Source organism: Asterias amurensis, chromosome 9 (assembly GCF_032118995.1).
Source record: "Asterias amurensis chromosome 9, ASM3211899v1".
NCBI classification, from domain to species: Eukaryota; Metazoa; Echinodermata; class Asteroidea; order Forcipulatida; family Asteriidae; genus Asterias; species Asterias amurensis.
In genome coordinates this window covers 23019684-23039807 of record NC_092656.1, presented here as the reverse complement: position 1 = coordinate 23039807, position 20124 = coordinate 23019684, and the positions used below count along the sequence as shown (strand labels likewise).

Genomic DNA, 20124 nt, shown 5'->3' with positions numbered 1-20124 from the left:
TTGTTTTTTGTGTTGTATTATTTTTGTTAGTTTACAATGATTGCACATTGCATTTGATTATTTAAAACAACTACACAATATGCCTCTCTAAAATTATGCAACTCATAAAATTCTTTGCCGAGTGTATAAATGAATTGATGGTGCGTGTATAAATTTTGATGCTGCATAATAAGTGTGGACTCAAAAACAAACGAGGTCCACATAATGTAGGGACTTGACGCACTATGTGGACTTACATACATCCACACGCTGTGTGCTTTCCAGTGTGGAAGAACAACGATTGTCAAAGGAGTGTCAACAGTTTGATTATGACACAGACGTTGGTGTGTGTGGATATGCAGAAAAGCATGGGCTTGGGTTCAATAATGTATGTGTAATTTTCATGAGCTAAATAAGCAGTTAATGCTATTTTATGAAACATTTTAGTATTGATAATATCTATAGATGTATATTCGGTTGGCGGTAACACCATGTCTATATCTACTTTCCTGTGTAGATTTTTGTTCTTTGGGAACTAGGTCTTGCTTTTTATTATACAAAAGCAGCCTAGATTTCGTGAGAGTACTTACATGTAGTTATTCAAATAACTGTCTCATTCCTCTATGAACTTGGTCTGTGTTGGTTCTTTGGGCAACCTTCCTGACACGTTGAGCTGACTGACGTTAACGTCGGTTTCTTTGGAAGTCAAGAACTGATTCCAGTGGGATTGATGATACGAGAGTTCAGTCACTGTCCAATTTGATGTTACCATGGCGACGTCTTCACCAGCAAAGCTTTTGGAGGATGACGACGTCTCACTCAATGGAACGTGGTGGAGAGAAAATTCTGGTCAAGGGCAATTATAAACAAGATGCTTTGTGTCGTAAGCACAATGCCTTTATGTTTGGAATGCATCCATTAGATTCAGGCATGATTTTATAAACACAGGCCAGGGAAATGAAGGTTTGTTCATCACTGAAAATAAAATTATGAAAGAAATTTCAAAACGGAAAAAAAAACAATTATATACATGCATGTAAAAAGAAGATATTTCCCAATGGAGAAAACATTCAATGAAAATAGTTGATTTTGTTGATCTGGACGTAACTATAATCTAACAAAACTGATGAAAACAGTTTAGGTTTTCACTTGTGTTAGTACAGCAAAGTGCCCCACATAATCTGTATTCAGTATGCTCAAACTGTGCCCAGTATTAATGTTATATCAAGAAAAAAATGCTGGATAAAATTGTCTGCCCATTTATAATATATGAGGATATCTTAACAAAAAACCACTACCAACCACAATTACCTGTGAGATAAACTGCATTTTTTGGGGTAATGGCCAGACATTTCTCAATTGCTAAAGGAGAACACAACGCACACAAAGTGCAGTGTATATCAGCGTAACGGAAGTAGTCAGGTGAAGAAAGGAGTGATAAAAAGGATATCTGGTGATGCAGTGTTGGTTTACTCGGAGGCAGTAAATACTGTGGAATCTAGGGATAAAGAATAAATACATTATTTAAGAGTTAAAGGTAGTGTCATAGATTGTTTCTCATACATGAAATGCTTATTTTATGCAAAAAATAAATAAAAAATACAATAAAAGTCACAAAGTAAAATGTGAAATATTCAGCGAAGCAATGTGTACTTGATGAGAGCAACTGTCACAGTAATTTCACAGGAGAGTTTTTTTCACAATCAATCCACGATTGAGCGTAACTGCAGTAATATTTCTCAGGTTGTGTATTCCTAATTAGGGGTTTATTCTTTGCGTGGAACTAACCACTCCGGATTTTCGGTGATTCTCAAAAAACGTGACTACCTTTTGAAAATGTTCACATGTTAGTTTTATTGTCTACATCTACATTTATATTGGATTAGAACAATTGAACAGTTTCAAAAACCAAATGTATACTTTCCCTTAATGGAATATTGCATTTCCTGCGATAGATTGTTTGCTCAGAAGGCCATTGAGAAATAAGATCAATTTTAACCAAGTTTTCTTGAAGACAATAGCTGATCTCAGGTCAATTGTTGCTTATCACCAGCTTTGCCCCAAGGCCTTGTTAATATCCAAAAGTGCATGTACAATGATTTTTGTGCAGAAAAATAAATTGAGCGATTTTCTAATTGTGACATAAATTTCAAAACTTGTATGAATCGTAATAAGTGCCTGATTTCATAGAGCTGTGTAGACCCAATAGAAAGCAAAAATAAAGCTTAAAGGCAGTGGACACTATTGGTAATTACTCAAAATACTTATTAGCATAAAACCTTAATTGGTAACTTGTAATGGGGAGCTGTTGGTAGTATAACACATTGGGAGAAGTGGCTGCCTCTGAAGTAATGTAATTTTCGAGAAAAAGTAAGTTTCCACGAATTTGATTACAAGACCTCAGAATTAGATTTTGAGATCTCGAAATCAAGCATCTGAAAGCACACAACCTCGTTTGACGAGGGTGTTTTTTCTTTCATTACTATCTCGCAACTTTGACGACCAATTGAGCTCAAATTTTGTTCGTTTGTGCATATATATGTTGAGATACACCAAGTAAAAAGAATGGTCTTTTGATGATTTCCAATATTGTCCGGTGTCTTTATCTAAATGAGCAGGATCAAGTCTGAGGTTTTAAGCAGCAATGTTATCAGATTGAAATGTCATCTAATCGCTCTCTCACATAAAAGGGAATTGTATTCAGAGTGGAATTGTTTTTTTTTCTTTTCAAAATGGTATTTATCAACAGCTGTAGTAATTCTTACCAAGTAAGTTTTTTTTGACAACTTTTTTAGGGAGTAATTAATATAATAACCAAAGGTATACCTTCCCTCTAGAGCAGCTCTATGATATTTGGCCCTGAACTTGGGCTCAAACTCTAGATTAAACGCATGGTATGTTTCTATAATTGTCATCTTAAAAAAATGATTTGTGTCAAGTCTTTCCCTCTTGTACCTTATCATCGTCAGTGTTTGGAAAGATCTTCTCCGGCTTCCACCTCCACGATTCAGATTCATTGTCTGCATCCTCAAAAGGGTACGCCCATTGAGCACTAGGTATCCCAGGAGGCAACCCAGACTGGGGTGGTGGTGGAACTCGTTTAGGTATATCAGTATGGGCAGTAGCCATTGGTCTTTTTCTCCTTACTGTTGCCACCGTCTCCTCTGGTTTATGTCTCCCTCGGATGTCTATGCGAGTTTTTACTCCCCTGTAAAAAAAATGAAAGAAAAGATGACTAAATTATTTTGTATTATTAACCCCTAAAAGGGAAGTACAATTGGCAAACACTCTTTAAAATGGCAAAACAATTTTACTTGGTAAGAAGTACAGCAGCTTTCGATTGCATAAAGCATGCATGTGGTTATGGAGATAAGTTTTTATCCCTCAAAATTTGAGTGTAAATATATGAAAAATGTTACTGTCAGATACGCCTTTCAATTGTGTTTTCCAATTACGTTTTCTTTTTCCTGCGTGAGCATAATTTGCTCAGGATTTTCAGAAATATCTCAAAAACGGGACCAAATTAAATTTTCATAGTTTAAGTTTATGGTATATATCTACAACTAAGGATTGAAACAAGCTACTGAGGTAGTGCATCCCAAATTTAAATTTGGGGCATAAAATCTGACATCTTTTTTCCTAAACCACGTTACTTTGAAGTGAAATGTTTCTCAAAATGCTTTTTACTATCAGAAGCTCCTGTAGGCTTTTTACCAAAAGTTTTCATTGCCACTATTTTTTAGAGTGATAACCGAAACGAAACTCATACCTTCCCTTTAAACAAGTGTGTTTTCCCCTCAGCACTGTTCCAAAGGCTAAATGCCAGATACAACAGCTGTGCTTTAGTTAACATTCTCCCCCCAGTAGTCTGACACGCTTGTCAACTAATGAGTCTAGAGTAATGTTCCATCCTGCACACTTGTGCCACACTTTGAAATTCAAATCTTCATTAAGGTTCAGCTTTTTATTTTGTCAGTTGAGGATCTGCACGTAGGCTTGTAGATTTTGGAACAACAAATTCTGAAAAAACAGACCCCTCTAAAAGTATGCAAAGTTAGAGCTGGAATGAGCCTTTTGCTGAATACCAAGTGGCAAATTACTGATGATCATTGAATAGCTGATAAAATCTATAACTTGTAACTGGCAAGTAGATACACACATGGTATTACCGCAAACCAGAGTATATATTGATACCTCACCATACAATGCCTCAAATCTTATCCTATTTAACTATGTACAATTTCACAACAACAGTACACACAAGCAACTGTTTTTCAAATACCTAGACCTGGAATGTTATACCCTTTAGTAGTCAAACTTAAACAGCTACTTGAGCGGAATGTTTTTAACGGAAATGGTATTTTAACTTATAACGCACTTGTTCACCATTATAATGTAATTTTGATATGTGTACACTTCTGAATTTTTCGTAATTTTTGAAAAACTAAAAAGATTTCTGCCGTTGACGGCGTGCGTCAAAGGACAATGCTTTGATGTCATTTGTGTGAGTTTGCCTTGTTATACCTCCACGCTGCAACAAAGCGGCTTTACAAATTGGAGCTCCCAACTATGACGTTTTGAGAGTGATTACGTAATGGAGCTTTTCGCAAATCTCTCAGAAAAGCGCTGGATAAGGGTATTCAAAATAAATGTTTTTTTACACTGTGCCCCCTTCCAATTGGCCAAATAGCAGGTCTTGAAATAAACGGAGGCCATGGAGGTCTCCTTTGCCCCTGGTCTTAGCCTTGGTGCCCCTCCAGAAGTTACCCATAGACCTTCAGATTTCCCAATGGAAGTGCCCTTTGCAAAAATAAAAATGGCCTTGCCCTCTCACGGAGGAATTTCCAGGTCTGGAAAGTGAACAGACTCTTGGGGATATGATATCTTAAAAATTTCCCAGTCAGTTTCCCATATGTTTTATTATTTGATATCATTAAATTTGAGTCTATTATAAAAAACAGCTTCCGTCTGCCGTATGACTTGTTTTGGTTCAAGTAACATGATAAATTCCTACTTAAATGGATTTGAAACAGTCTCCCCTGTGCTCTGGGGACTTTGGTGATGCAAAAATGCGATACGCTTTCCACCTCTGAAACGTTAATGGTTATCACAGCATGGGGCAAGACAGCGGTGATCCATTGAGAAAACAAGATGCAGCAACTGCAGAGAATGCCATTCAATATTCTATGGTTTCTGCCATCACAGAGAAACATTCTGACTTGGTTAGGGCTACCATTGAGCATGGGCTTACTCTATGGTTAAAGGGTCAGTATACATTTGTTTGGTAATGATTCTGAAAATATGGCAATAAAAACTCTTACCAGGTACCTGGTAAGAAGTACAGCAGCTCTGGATAGTATTTATAATCCATTTTGAGAAAAACTTCAATTCGAAAGTACTTTGATTATGGAAAAATATGTCGCTTTTTATCCCCCAAAATATGAATTTCATTTCATTTCATTTCATTTCATTTCATTTCATTTCATTTCAAGACATTAATTTCCCTTCCAACGGATAATCAAAATAACAATAAAAAAGAACAGTATTGAGGAAAAATTGGAATGGGGGCATAGCCAGAAAAGCCACAGCTTGTGGTAGGCATGCTCAGACAAACACAATGGACTAACATGAACGTAAGAAGCGTTACTGAAGCGCTATCAAAAACACAAGACTACCTGACTAGTGTCTTGAGTGTACTGACCCTATGCTAAAAAAACTAGCCTCTGTCTCCTGTTGTTCAGTTTAAAATTTGAGCTCTGCCACAGCTAAACATAAGTCCTGCAGTGTAGTGTTTTTTCAACCACACTTACAGTATAAATAAGTACTTGGAGCCTAAACTCTTTTGAAAAGTTCAGCGGAATAGAAAGAAACCTCTCTAACCCAGAGAGACTTTGGACCTGAAAACTAGTAGAGATTTCCTTGCAATTTGAGGCCTGGGTACCCATGCACAATTCTATTTATAGCCATTAAAACATGCAACGTTAGCACAGAATTTGTTGGCAACGACAGCAACATTTTTGCCATGTAGTATAGAGGTGCATTGGCCAATTCTCTGAGGGCATTATGAATTTATTTTTTTCGTCATGAAATTTGATACTTGATTGAACCTGAAGAATCTTTAAGAATCTTATAAGGTCTTAAGTTGAAATCCTATGGGAGCTCAGTTTTATATAAATCTTTGATAGAAATGTTTCTACTTTGTAGATTTCTATTAAAGATTTTCTCTACTGACAATTTGCTTCGATCTTTGTCAGAATTCTATAGAGAACTTTCTCTATAGAGAAGTTGCTCCTAGATTTCTGTAGAAAGCTATAGCAAATAATTATTCAACAGATTTTTGCTTTACTTTTTATAGATTTTCAGGATTTCTGTAGAGCTATATAGAGCTCTATAAACCTTCTGAGTTGTATAGAACTTTTTTGTAAGGGCAACATTTGTTTGAAAGCAACAACGCTTTCGATAGTCACTTAAAGGAATATTACAGAATTGGTTTTGCACAAAAAAGTTGCTGGCATTGTAAGCACTTGTGTAATCCACCATATTCATACACTGTGAAACCTGTAGAAGTATGAGATCGAACAGCCATCTGGGTCATGAGAGAATAGTGAAAAACCGATTACAAATTATGCAATGCATCAATGCCAAAAACTAATGAATAAACGCTCACTGAGCGATAAACTCTGAACGCGAAATTAGATTATTTGTTTCTCATTAAATATAAAATTTCAGACAGAAATTTTTCAAGGGATGTTTTCTACTATTATCATTAGCAAGTGCAAGTTTTATATAAATCTGTGATCTTCACGATTTTTGTTTCTTATTAATTTGTAATGTTCCTTTAAATTCCATGCAGTAAAATAATATCAAGTATGTGAGTTTGCCTGCTGTGTTTGACCTTTAAGTGACTACCATGTATACTCTTGTTGCTAAAATGTCACATCACATACATCAGTTTGTTAAATGCCTATACCTAAATGTCGCTCTGTGTTAAACGCACGTCTGAACATCATTCATGTGTGAGGAAATAACGTTTATGGAAATGTCAGCCAATTTGTCAGGGTGAATCAATTGATTGGAGAGCACAAAATGTTTGCTTTATGTCTCTTTATAGCAATAGTACATTTTTAAGCTTTGGATAAAACGTTTAAATGAACCGTAAATGAAAAAGATTTGCAAAGAAACAAAACTGATGTAGCATTCAACTTGAGAAAAAAGCAACACCCAGTCGCTTGGTCTGTGTTGATTTAGACCTGGCCATGGTTTCACAAAGCACTATGATTCATCATAGGATGAGTTGTTATTATTGCCATAGTGATTTGTATTTTAATCACACTTTGATAAGCAGTAAAGATTGATTCGCATTTTAGATGAATCTTGGCTCTTTGTTAAAATCGAGCCCTAGGTACAAAGAGCTGCTAAAAACCAAAGGGTGGTCGGGTCGGCATTGTGGTATCTTTCCCCAAATTCCACCTTGAAGACCCCCCAGTTCGAATCCCAACAGGGACACTTGTGGGTTGGGTTGTCAGTCCCTATAGCTGACTGTGTGTGTTTCCCTATAATATTTCTCTAAGGTTTTCCTCCCACATCTAAAACTGCAACTTCCTTCCTTGTCTTCTCTCCAGTGGGTTCTAGGGTAGCAAAGTAATTAAGTCCGCTTTTTAGACGAGTACTTAGCTTCACAACCAAAATAAATGAAATGAAATGTCTGTAGCTTTTAAAGCAAACTTACAAGTTGAAGTCCTGGCATTTGTGCTTGAGTTGTGCTATGTGTTCACTGATGTTCCAAGCTGTGTGTGAAGACGGTCTCCTCTTGTTGGATTTCTTGGACTTGCTGCGTAACTTGTTGGGCTCAGGGAGATCCGGCCTCACCCTCTTGAGAAACAGTTGGCCCTCCTTGGAGCCAGGATTAGGGTTTCTGGAAACCACATTTCCTGCAAGCTTTGAGTTTAATTGAAAAGGCTTATTTTCAGATTTAATTTGAATGTTTTGAGCTTCCATGACCTTTAAAAAAAATAAAAAAAATATGGGATTTGAGGCATTGCATGAGGTATCAATATTTGGTGTGCAGTAATACCAGTACAGTGTATCTAATTGCTGGGTAGATTATGTTCCTTTTGAGGACTTGTCTTGATATTTATTCTACTCCTGTGGAGTAGATTTTACTGGAATGGGGAGATCTCTCAGTTCTATAAAGAACTGTCCCGGTTATTTACTACTACTACTTGGTTGGAAGGTAGGGAAATTGGCAGGGACTACTACTTGTGCTAAGTGGATCGAGGGGACTTCTCATTATTAACTTTACTGCTGGGGAATGAGTTCTTTATTGGTCTCACTGCTTCAAATAGCTTGCTCTAGTCAACTTCAGGAAACTGAAGAAAAAAAACCACAAGTTGTGCATGGTCCCTGCAGTCCCTTTGTAAGCATACATGATTGGATTGTGAGTAAAATATCTAAATAATATTTACCAGTCCGACTTGGCGATCAACAACACTAGAAGGGTTTGAAGACAAGTGAGAACTGAAAAATTGTTGAAGAAAGAAATGTAAGTGAAAATCCAAGTACTTCATTTTTAAAGGGGCACTATCATCACGATCAAAGCAAGCGTGAGGCTGTACATGAATTTTTGTACTCATATGGAGGGCGTGCACCTGTACCAGTAACTGGGTAATTTATAATTCCATGTCAGCCAAAGACATGCTTTGATCACACAGCCCCTTTAAATGCACTGGCAACTATTGGTAATTGTCAAAGACCAGTCTTCTCACTTGGTGTATCTCAACATATGCATAGAATAACAAACCTGCGAAAAGTTTGAACTCGATTGGTCGTCGAAGTTGCGAGATAATAATGGAAGAAAAAATACCCTTGTCACACAAAGCTGTAGTGTGCTTTCAGATGCTTGATTTCGGGACCTCAAAATTTAAATCTGAGGTCTCAAAATCAAATTCAAATATTTTAGAGGAAAATTACTTCTTTCTCGAAAACTACATTACTTCAGAGGGAGCCATTTCTCACAATGTTTTATACTATCAACAGCTCTCCATTGCTCGTTACTAAGTAAGTCTTTATGCAAAACTTGTTTAACAAAACCACTGAAACCCTCGTCAACCCATTATGATTTTTAATGTTTGTTTTCAAGTTGTGAGTGTGTGAACTCATTTTCGCTTCATTGGAAATCTATTAATTGTAAAAGTTGTTGGGTTAAAGATTAAAAGCATTAAAAGCAGTGTATACTTCTGGTAAGACCATTTATCTTCACCTGGTGTATCCCAACATACGCATAATATAACAAACCTGTGAAAATTCGGGCTGACTTGGTCTTCAAAGTTGCAAGAAAATAATGAAAGAAAAAACCCAACACTTTTTGCGTAGAATTGTGTGCTTTTAGATTACTGTGAAAGGCTTTACAACTAAAGCATTTCTCAGAGTCAATTTGTTTGTAAAAAATTACTTTTTTTCCCCCTTTAAACCTACATTACTTCAATCTTTTTCTTCCATTGTTTTCTTGCAAGTTCGATGACCAATTGAGTCAAAATTTTCACAGATTTTTTATTTTATGCATACTAATAATGTGTATACTAATAATTATATGTTTATAACTTTAAGTTCAAGTGAGAACAGAGTCATTAGCACTAGTCTTAAAAAACATGGGTCGGGACGTGGTCGGGACCCTTTTATCACGACTTGAAGAAAACAACTTAAAAATGACATCTCACCCAAGCTTAGATGACCACTGTTCATTTGTGCCAGCTTGAAGCTTATCAAAGAAGTTTGTGTTTGGTTGTGTGGAGGACAGGTCGGGCGGCAGGTGGGGACTCTCTCGTCTCACAGTAGCAGAAGCCCTGTAAATGTACAAACATTATTTACCCCCTTTCAAACGAGAGTGTTTTAGCAAGGGTCCCATGTTAAATTCTAGCAAGGTTGTAAAGCTTTACATAATGTACCTCATGTAAAAAGACAAGTTACTGGTGTCAAGGTCAAACCCCAGGTTCCCTTGGAAAAATCTTGACCACCGTTGCTGCAAATTGTCGGCTAAGGAAAGTTTTACCAATGACTTGCACTAAATCATCATGTGCAGGGAACCTTTGTAAATTCATTCATGAGATATACAAAGTGTAACAAACCCCAAGGCGCCTTCTTGAAATGTTCAATTTACAACTTCCCATCAGAGACGCATGTAAACAAAAAAAGGGAATATCACTCAGCTATAATTTGATGAGAGAATTACAGCATAAACTATTATTTCTTTGGGCGCTAAGTACTTGTACCAACATGTTAGCTTAAATGTGGGACGTGATTAAATTTCGTGAGGGTTTCATGTCCCATGTTTCTAGGTAAGTGCTTTAGGTAATAATTGCTCACAGCATAAAGCCCTTAATTAGGTTATTAAACTACCCTGTGGACAGTTTTACTGGTCTATGAGAATTTAATGGGCCAATTAAACAAGTAATTAAATTGTCTTCTAAGGAAATGTAGATCATGGCTGATTACTTACACAAATTAAATACATTTTAAATGGTAACTGAGTGATCTCGTAAAGTGCATGTTTACCTAAGCTTTTAAAAAGGTTTTGTTTGTTACAACGCATGTGATTCAATTAACTGTAACAGAACCTGGTTAGTGGTTTAATTAATCCTTTGACAAAATTTTATTAAAATCAAGAAGATCTGCAGCAAGGGACCGAATTTGGAGGGAAAAGACTAAAGGGTTTGTGTAGCTCTTTTTGTTTTAAAACTAGACCAGAATTGATTATATACAAGACCAGAATCAAAATGAGTTAAGCAAGCAACTAAGAGAAAATCTATCACATTTGTCTTAGTGTGTAGGTGTACTTCAATACTAAATAGAATTGACATATATTTATCCGATTCAAGGCATGTTTTCACAAAGATATTACACATCTAGCAAGTACAAGCGCCTTGAATAAAGGCTAGGCTCATGTCTGATTTGACAGCTTTGGTTATACCTCTGTGCCTTAGATCAATGTTTCTACCCATGCAGTATAGCTTTGTCATTGCTCTAGAAGCCATCTGTATCAGTCACAGACGTTAATTTAGGCCACTGCTCGGCACTAGACCTACATACACTCAAGCAGAGTTTACGTTATCTATTATACAATTGGATTTCCTTCAGGCTTTGCCGTCCCTTACCCCTGATTTGCTGACCTGAAATTAAATTCCTTTTTAGAAAATTTGTAAATCAAATAATCCAAGGATGCAGGGCTTAGAAAGAATAGACTTTAAGGGATAGTTCCGCTTTTATTTTGTCCAAGGATTTCCTCTTTAATGGTTTCCTTTCAGCGTGGTGTGCAAACATTTAAAGTCAATAAATTGTCTTTAAAATGCAGCGCTCTCATCTATGTTTTATAGATTAACAAATGGAAAACGAACCCACACTCTGCTGATCAAGCTTTCATTCCTTTAATTACCTCATAAATGGTAAGCTCAACTCCTGTGGTTGTGGCCGATTCGACGAAGAGTCTTCGGTTGGAGCATCCATGACAGTTGAAGTGGATTTCTTGCGTTTCCAATTTGAGAGTTCCATGCTGTTATCTGCTTAGCATCAAATCATCCTTTTAAATATTTCAGGATAGGCTGGTTGTCTGCGTTGAAAAGTCTTGAGCTATGAGATTGGGAAGCAATTCAACAAACTTTAAAATTGTAGTGTACATAAATTTATACCAAAGGAACAACCAATTTGTAATGTAGTCTGTGAAAATGAAGTTTCACACTTAATGTTTTAACTTGACAAAGGGTGCTTTTTTTTTTTTTTGACCTATAGGGCCCAAAGGAAATTTCAAAGAATCTGCACCCACATACATCCCCCTTGCGAAAATCAGGTTTAAAAAGTAAAAAAAAATTTGTAACAATTAATCATGACAATTTAATAGATGCTAAATTTGCATCAGGGATGTAAATTTTGGTTTTATTCATATATACACCAATGATGTGTGTTAGCACTGTACACTCGGTACTTTCCTGAGTTCTGTGAAAAAACTAACAGACACAGGGCCTATATTACTCCTACTAGACTACTCAGGTGGGATTCGAACCCACGACCTTGAAATTAGCCAGGACAATGTTATAATGCTTTCCAAAAGTAGATAGGCACCCTAACTTCCCTGTAGCTGAAAGAAGGGTAGTGTACTGTAACTGTAAGTTAATTATTTATGTATTTTAAAAAATAACAAGTCCTAACTGTTGACGGCCTGTACTCTTTTGCATAGCAACTGGAATAATTGGAATTTGTTCAACCTTTTCTGAAAAGAAAACACGAAATCTGAAGGATAGTGAGCTAATTTTTCAGCCTTCTTATTCTTAATCTTAATCATAGTGAGCTAATTTTTCAGCCTTCTTATTCTTAATCTTAATCTTATTATTAAACTTAACAAATCTGAATCTGAATCTTATTTGCGACGTTTCACAGAAATTGTTGTCCATTTGGTACCATTAGTTTAAATACACGTATAAAAAAACAATGAGCTCTATCCAAGTCCTGACTTTGAACCGTATTTAATTATTTAGCCCGTGGCATTGGACTATTTATAAAGTACAAACAAGTATAAAAGTACAAACAATATCGATACAATAATGACTAACTAATTTAAAAAAGTAAAAAATCAACGCAGCATAAAAAAACCACAGACTTGAATATACGTAAGCAAACCAAGTAAAACGCACTTTAATATGCATATCACGAAATTATACTTACTCCATTCAGAGGGTTTTGTTTAAGAACATGAAGAACCGTCGAAAAGTTTTCTTGAACCCGTTGAAGTTGTCTTGTTTCTTTTTCGCTTTCGTTTTTTTAGGGCAAACTTTTTTTTACCAGCGCCCTCAAGTGGTGGCTTGCCTTTATCAGAAGTTTGTTTGTAAAAAGTTTGTTCACCCTATTGAAGCTCCGCGCGTGTGATAAATCAACATACGGAGAGGGGTTTGCAAATAAAGCATGTTTCACACTTGCAGCAAATCTTAATCCAATTGCTTTGTCCATCGAAAATATACATGATAATTTCACAATAACTTATCAAGACAAAGTCGAAATGTAGGCCTAGGTCTATAATTTAGTTGAAAATCAAACGGGGCCCACTTCGGCAGGTTGTTTTTTGAAGCAAACAAAACAGGATAACTGTGATACCTTCAAAGCCTCCGAAACTACCAACACAAAAAGTGATAGATTAGATGGACATTGTAAAACCCAGAAGAAACAATGCTATATTTTTGTCCATTGTCCATCACAAAATCATTGGTGAGATTGAACATTTAGCCCAATAATGTTAATAGATTTAGGCATAGGCATTTTATTATGGTTAAAACAGCTGCAAAACAATAACAGGGGAAGCAAAATTTGTTCGGGGGGGGGGGGGTGGTAATAATAATAATAATACCAGCTCTTCTATAGCGCAAAAAAAAAAAAAAAAAAAAAGATCACTGCGCTTTCTATACACAAAAAGAAAGAAGGGTTGCACTGTATAGCTTCCGTAGCATTTTCCTCGCATTTTTCATTTTTCTTTAGCAATCACATTGTCAAGGCTCCTGTTTCTTCTTTTCTTGCTTTTTTATGGGCGGGCACCACACCCTCTGCTTAATGGGCATGGTATACCCCCACAAGACGACTAAAAATGGACCTTCATGACGTCATTTGAAGATGGCGCCCTCGTCTTTTGCTCATTGCTCACCCTGTGTGCAGCTTGCATGACGAAGTGTGTTTTATCATTTTTTCATAACATTTTACCTTTAAGGTGGCGTCGTGGTGACGTCAATGCATAAAGGCCATTATTCTATAACATCAAAAGATGAATGCCCTCTGCGATAAACTCTTAGATAAAAGGCTTTACAATGTAAATTTAATTGAATGTCTAGACGTAAATTTGATCCACTGCCTATATAACCCAAACGCTATACATGACATTGTCCATTGTTATTATTTTAGCATATAAACTTGCACACTGTGATACCGTTTGGGAACTTTCACTCCAGAGCTAAAAACATATTACATCCCACCCCCTGTTTCATGGTCATTTCGTCATTACAATTTCTCATTTCATTTTGTAAAATTTTAATTTGGAATACCCAAATGAAGATAGTAAATATTTTTCACGAGGCTTCTAAAATTCCAATTTCTGTGATGCAGTTGGTTGAAGGCTAATACAAATGTTGTTTCTTGAACAAGAATGTGCTTTAAATTTTGTTGTTGACAGGGGAAATATTTGGGGTAATTATGTCTTTATCAAGCAGTGAATTTGACACACATAAAAAACCCATCATAAGAAAGATGTTGCTAAGGTCTTGCAATGTGTTCTTTGGAAAAGTTACGATACTTTAACAAGCACTGGTGGCAGCCATCTTGAAAACTCAAAATTACCAGCCAGTTTAATTACCTATATTTTTCTCAGAAGGCAAATTTGCGTTGAAAAAAGAGTGTGGGTTCGGGTCCTTGCCATTGCACATATGTCCTTGAGCATCAGTACTCCTAAGAATTAATGCATTATCCTTCGGATGGTAGGTAAAACCGTAAGCTTAAGCACCTTGTGTTGTGTTTTAACAGGAATGTACTTTGGAAATTTTTCCAACAATAGTTACGATAAAAACTTTAGATCTTACTAAGTAAAAAGCTCTGAAGAGCTGTTGACATATAAAGCAGTAAAGAAATGTAGCTTTAGAAAGAGGGGTAATGTTTCACCCCAAAATTTGAATCTCAGAAATTTGGCTTCAGGCATAGATGAAGCTTTTTTGTTTTCTTGCAACTTCAATGACCAATTTAAACCAACTTTTCATAGACTTACGTGTTCGGATACACCACGTGAGGATGTCTTTCAAAATTAATATTACCAAAAGTATACCCTGTCTAGAGGTCTTGGCCGAGCGGTCTCTAATTATGGGCGGTGGACTCAAGTTCTGTGAGTTAAAAAAGTTGGTTCGAATCCTTGCCTGGTCAGTCGCGGCACTTGTTTCCTTGAGCATGGCATTTTGTGACAAGTGGTTCTCTCTACACAGGAGTATAGCTTGGAAGTAACCTGAGATTACTGGGTGCGTTTCAGTGTTCGTAACCAATAATATTATTTTTTTTGGTTTTTTACCCATACACCGATGTGTGTTAGCACTGTATACTCAGTACTTTCCCGATTCCTGTGAAAAAATATCACAGGCATGTTACTCGGGTGGGATTCGAACCCACGACCCTTGCAATTCTAGAGCAGTGTCTTACTAACTAGACTACCGAGGTTGCCCGGCAGCTACACAGGACTCGGGAAAGTACTGAGTATACAGTGCTAACACACATCGGTGTATGGGTAAACCCCCCCCCCACCCCCCCCAAAAAAAAAAAAAAAAAAAAAAATTAATATTCTTTATCCCCGATGCAAATTTAACATCTATTACAATAATATTCTGTTTCAGTTCATTTGAGGCATTGCTTTGCTCTCCAATGTATGAATTATGATATGGAACCATTAAATATTTAAACGTCGAAATTTCAAGTGGGAGAGTGGGTCAAAACCATAAAAAAAAAGATCCCTCGATTTAAAAAAAAAAACATACTGTGAACGGCCATTTTGGTTCTGTGCTTAATAGACTGCCAACCGGGAAACAGCTGCACTGTTTTTTTGTTGGTCATTTTTTTTGCACAAATACGAATATTTAGATGACATCCTTTCCATCGTTGTTATGTCCATATTATTCTAGCCCTGTCCCTCCCTAGGATTTGCTATAGCTGCCCACCTCGAAGGCGCTATAGCTAACGGGATATCGAGGCACGCTGGCCCCCACGGAGTCACGGGGCCCCCTTGGGCTCTGAGCAGATCAAGGCATACTGTGTATCTTCCGTGTAGCATGGAGCTTGCAAACTCCGGGTACACGTACTTCATTATCATACCTCCGTCGATTTCACACGTTCCGGAGACTATCCAATGAATATTTCATGGAAATAATTCATATAAATTGACACATTTTCGTCCGACTATGATCCCATTAGTATTTTAATGCCTCCGTGAGCTGCACTGTAAGTGTGCTTTTCACTGGTAGGGACTATGCATGTTTTAAAGATCGTTGTTGTTGTATTGTTGTCATTTGTTTTACTTTCTTAAGACTAAACACCCAAACTCGTGAAAGGGTGAGCTGATGTCCAATAGTATAGACCATTAACTGGCATAATAGTAACTGCCAAAATAAAAAAGAATCTGTATAATACATAAAACAAAAAGTATTTTGTTAAGTCAGCTTTTTTTTTCATTTTTAACCGACCCTTGACATAATATGCATATCTATCGATCATCCGTGGCAACAGGGAATCTGTTGAGTTTATATGCGAGCTCAGCATTTTAAAATCCTACACCTTGTACTTTCCTCACACATTATACGACACTTGCGTCACGAGCGTTCGTACTTTTTCCTAAAAAGTATTTTGAAGTTCTAAATTGTGGTGAATTTTTCCGGACGTTATCATTAAATGTATCTTTGAAACCAGAAAACTCGAAAAGGGAGGACCATGAAACGAAGTGTGGTGTATACACCATGTAGCCTATAATAGTCTGATGTAGTTATTTTAAGGATCGAGAGTTTGTGTTTTATTATACTAAATCGTGAAGATAATATCACATATAATTGTCTTTAAAACGTTCTTCTGTTATTTGTTTATATTGAAAGAAAAAAATGTGCACTTTTGGGTGCAATTTTTTATTATTACATAACTCTTAAAATTACTTGTACACAAGTCATCTCAAGGGCTGTTATTTCAAACTATATCAACCATAATGTTTTAGAACAAAAAGTTTATTTTAAAAAGAATAACTTTATATTTATAGTTCGTAAACACTCGATGCCCCTTAGTGCGCAACTTTGTCGTAATTCTTCGAGAAACTTGTATTTCAAGTTGATTTTCCAAACAAATCTATAGGATACCTGTATATTCGCGCACTGTAATTTCACACATCAGTGTAGAATTTAATATCCAGAGTTTAAAACTGTCAGATCCACGTTCAGTGCATTCACCTCCGATGCATTCTAAATGACCCGCGCTACGAGCGGACGTTACACTCCGTCTGTAGTGTTTCGATTTTTTAATGGACTCGGAAACATTCTCACCTTTTTTTGGTTCAGATTCGCGGTTATTTTAAAGAACGGATGGGGGCGGCGTGGACCTGCACAATAGATTACTATAGTTGATTCTAATGAGTAACGGTTGAGGTGTGTTGAATCCCCCAGATAATGGTCGTTGAGTGGAAAGTTAGAAGAATATTTTTTAGCGGATGGAAATGAAGAAGGGATAATGTTGGTTTAAAATTCAACAGCACTTAGTCTCTCTATATAGTTAAACTTCTCATCATCGCACAAGGTGTCCTTTAGCATACACCGTGCTATAATATTGGTCTTTTGTCAAAATTGTGTCTAAATTAGAAACGAAGGTTTAGACAGTTAGTTAAGATGCGGAAACTAAAAGGTTTGTTGTCAACGTACATAATGCTTATTTATTTGCAACATTGTCAATAAAGATACATAAGCAACGACCAATGCTTCACACTAACCTTAAGGTGACCATTGAATCGACTGTTTCGAGGAGCTTCAAATTTCGTGCGAAATAGAATAACGTGCGGCGTTTAAACTCTCCGCTTATTGTTAAACTCTCCGCTTATTGTTGACAAACATGAACCTTGAGGTTAGAAGTGTTAAGTTAATTAAAGGCACTGCACACGTTTGGTTATTGTCAAAGAACAGTATTCTCATTTGGTGTATCCAATCGTATTAAGCATAAAACAACAAACCTGTGAAAATTTTCGCTCAATTTGTCATCGAAGTTGCGAGAAAATGATGAAAGAAAAACACCCTTGTTGGACGAATTTGTGTGCTTTCAGATAGGAATAAAAGACTTCCTAGTTAGAAGTCTTTTATTATTTTAGTGATAACTTACCTCTTTTATACTATCAACAGCTCTCCAATGCTCATTATACCAATTCAGTTTTTAAGTTAATATTTGTTTTGAGTAATTACCAAACGTGTACCTTCCCTTTAAGAGCTGAGTTTCATTATGAACCAATTCGGGTAAAATGCACTTTAGCCATCTTGGCCGGCTGGGTATATAAGCCATGGTGGAACTATCAGTGGACATTATTACGAAGGCCCGGAGGACTTTACATCTGCCACTTTATAGGATAACCTTTTTATGAACAAGTTATTACCGAGCTAATGTAACCATTTTAGCCTCTGTCACCTATGGTGACCCTAAAGGGACATCGTTATCGTGAATATTTACGAACATTTTAACGATTTTTTTTTGCAAAATTTCGCAAATATTCACGGAATTATATGTGTCTGATGCCCCTTTAAGGCCAACATGGCCAACGTTTAATGAGCCATCAAATAACACACAGACTGAGATTGGTTTACGCTTTTTGGGCAACAGTTTAATTGGCCGAAATGGCAGCTTGAGAGCGCAGATATTGAAGGGGCCTTGTCCAAACCTCCCCGCTCCTTAAGCTCCGGCTTGGTCTCTGTCATCAGTACCGGAGCAGTGCGCATTTCGCACAGTGCTCCAACATCAGACAGAACCCGGATCCCGGAGCCGGAGTCTGAGTCAGAGCCAAGGTTTGGATAAAGTCAAAGATTCTTCAGTAAGACTTATACATCATACAAAAGCTCTTATATTGAGCGGTACATGCCGCAATGTGGTGGACGAATGCAGTTTTATAACCAAATTGTGAAGTATTAGAACATTTGCTTTATTAACGAGAAAAACAAGTGACTTAAATAATTAAACAATGAGTCACTTGAATATAAAGAAAAGTAGTGTAGCTCACTGATTCGTTATTTATTAATAATGATGACATCCAAGGCCAAATTACGTTGTATGATACACTCGTCTCAAAATTGAACGCATCTAAATATTCTAGTCAGTTTTTATTGCCATTTGCTTTAAAAGTAATTACCAAACTTATACCTTCTCGGCTTACAAGTACAATCGTTTACCAGGCAATATGTGGCACTTTAAGTCATTAACAAATGGTGTTAAGCACTCCTTGAATGTTCAAACCAGGGCTAATCATTTCAACATAAAAAAGCGTATAGGAACAGTTCAAAAAGAGCAATGTGGAACATATTATTTAAAGAAAGGTCGTACTTTTCGTAACAACTCTGCTAGTTTATTTCCATAACAACTCACGTGGTAAACAGCACTTGGGAGCTATTGATGTTTTAAATATTGTTAGAACGGCCTTTGAAGTTATGTAGTTTTAGTAGTTTTTGATAAAAAGGGAATTTTTTACACAAAAATTTGCATCCCCATAAAATGCTCATTAGGTTTGTTATTTTATGCATGGAATACACCGAATGGTGATACTGGTCTTTGACAATGACCAAAAGTATACCCTGCCTTTAAAGAAAGGTTTTTACCGGTACCAAAGACTGTGACTGAATACAATAATAGACAAAATTCAATACAATATTATGTTGAGATAACCCATGTGCAATGGAATTTGACAGTTGTTTTTGAATAATCAGTTTTATAATCGTCTTAGTAATAGATGCTACCACATTTCGCTATACAATTCAAGATATCAATATAAAATATTAAAAAGTTTATTTGTTTATTACGCTTATATGTACATTTCTTAAGAACAGTCAAAACAATAATAACGTTGTTCAGTGAATTGAAAAGTTTGATAATTTGAACACCAGTCTGTATTTAAATCACACGTTTGAACATAATTTGATAACAATTGTGATAATATAATAGAATATCTTATTTTATACAGGAATGGCAAACATTAATATACATTTATGTAACCAAGCTTTACAACTTATAGACCATTATCCTATGCACCATGAAGGATAAACACATTGAATTTCTGCTTGATATTGTTTTTGTACATGCAATATTTTTTATGAGATATAAATTATTTTACGTATTCCACCTTGATACACGAATCGCAAGTTGAGAAATTATATTTTTCCATTATGTACAACATAACTTTGTAAGATTTGTATTGTACATTGTTTACAATTATGATTTTAAGTAATTATACACGAGCCAAAATTTGTATTATTATAATGAGGATAATCTTATTTTATTCACATTTTGACACATTCTGTACATCGTAACTTCGTTTTTATTTTGTGGAACTGGAAATGTTTTTAAACTCGATTTTACATAGCT

At 36.1% G+C, this 20124-nt stretch overlaps 1 protein-coding gene across 2 annotated transcripts; it reads right to left on the bottom strand.

Moving 5' to 3' along the window:
* Positions 1 to 119: 119 nt before the first annotated feature.
* LOC139942221 (uncharacterized) lies at positions 120 to 12802 on the bottom strand. Of its 2 annotated transcripts, none has more exons than XM_071939003.1 (8): positions 12691 to 12802; positions 11408 to 11601; positions 9696 to 9821; positions 8445 to 8496; positions 7709 to 7917; positions 2935 to 3187; positions 1430 to 1477; positions 120 to 811 (listed from the first exon to the last, which is right to left on the bottom strand). In XM_071939003.1, exons 2-8 carry the CDS (start codon positions 11521 to 11523, stop codon positions 593 to 595), a joined length of 1023 nt encoding a protein of 340 aa, XP_071795104.1. In that variant the 5' UTR covers positions 11524 to 11601; positions 12691 to 12802; the 3' UTR covers positions 120 to 592. The 2 variants fall into 2 exon arrangements, with proteins under 2 accessions (XP_071795104.1, XP_071795105.1); XM_071939004.1 differs by having other exon boundaries at positions 120 to 808.
* Between the last annotated feature and the right edge of the window lie 7322 nt (positions 12803 to 20124).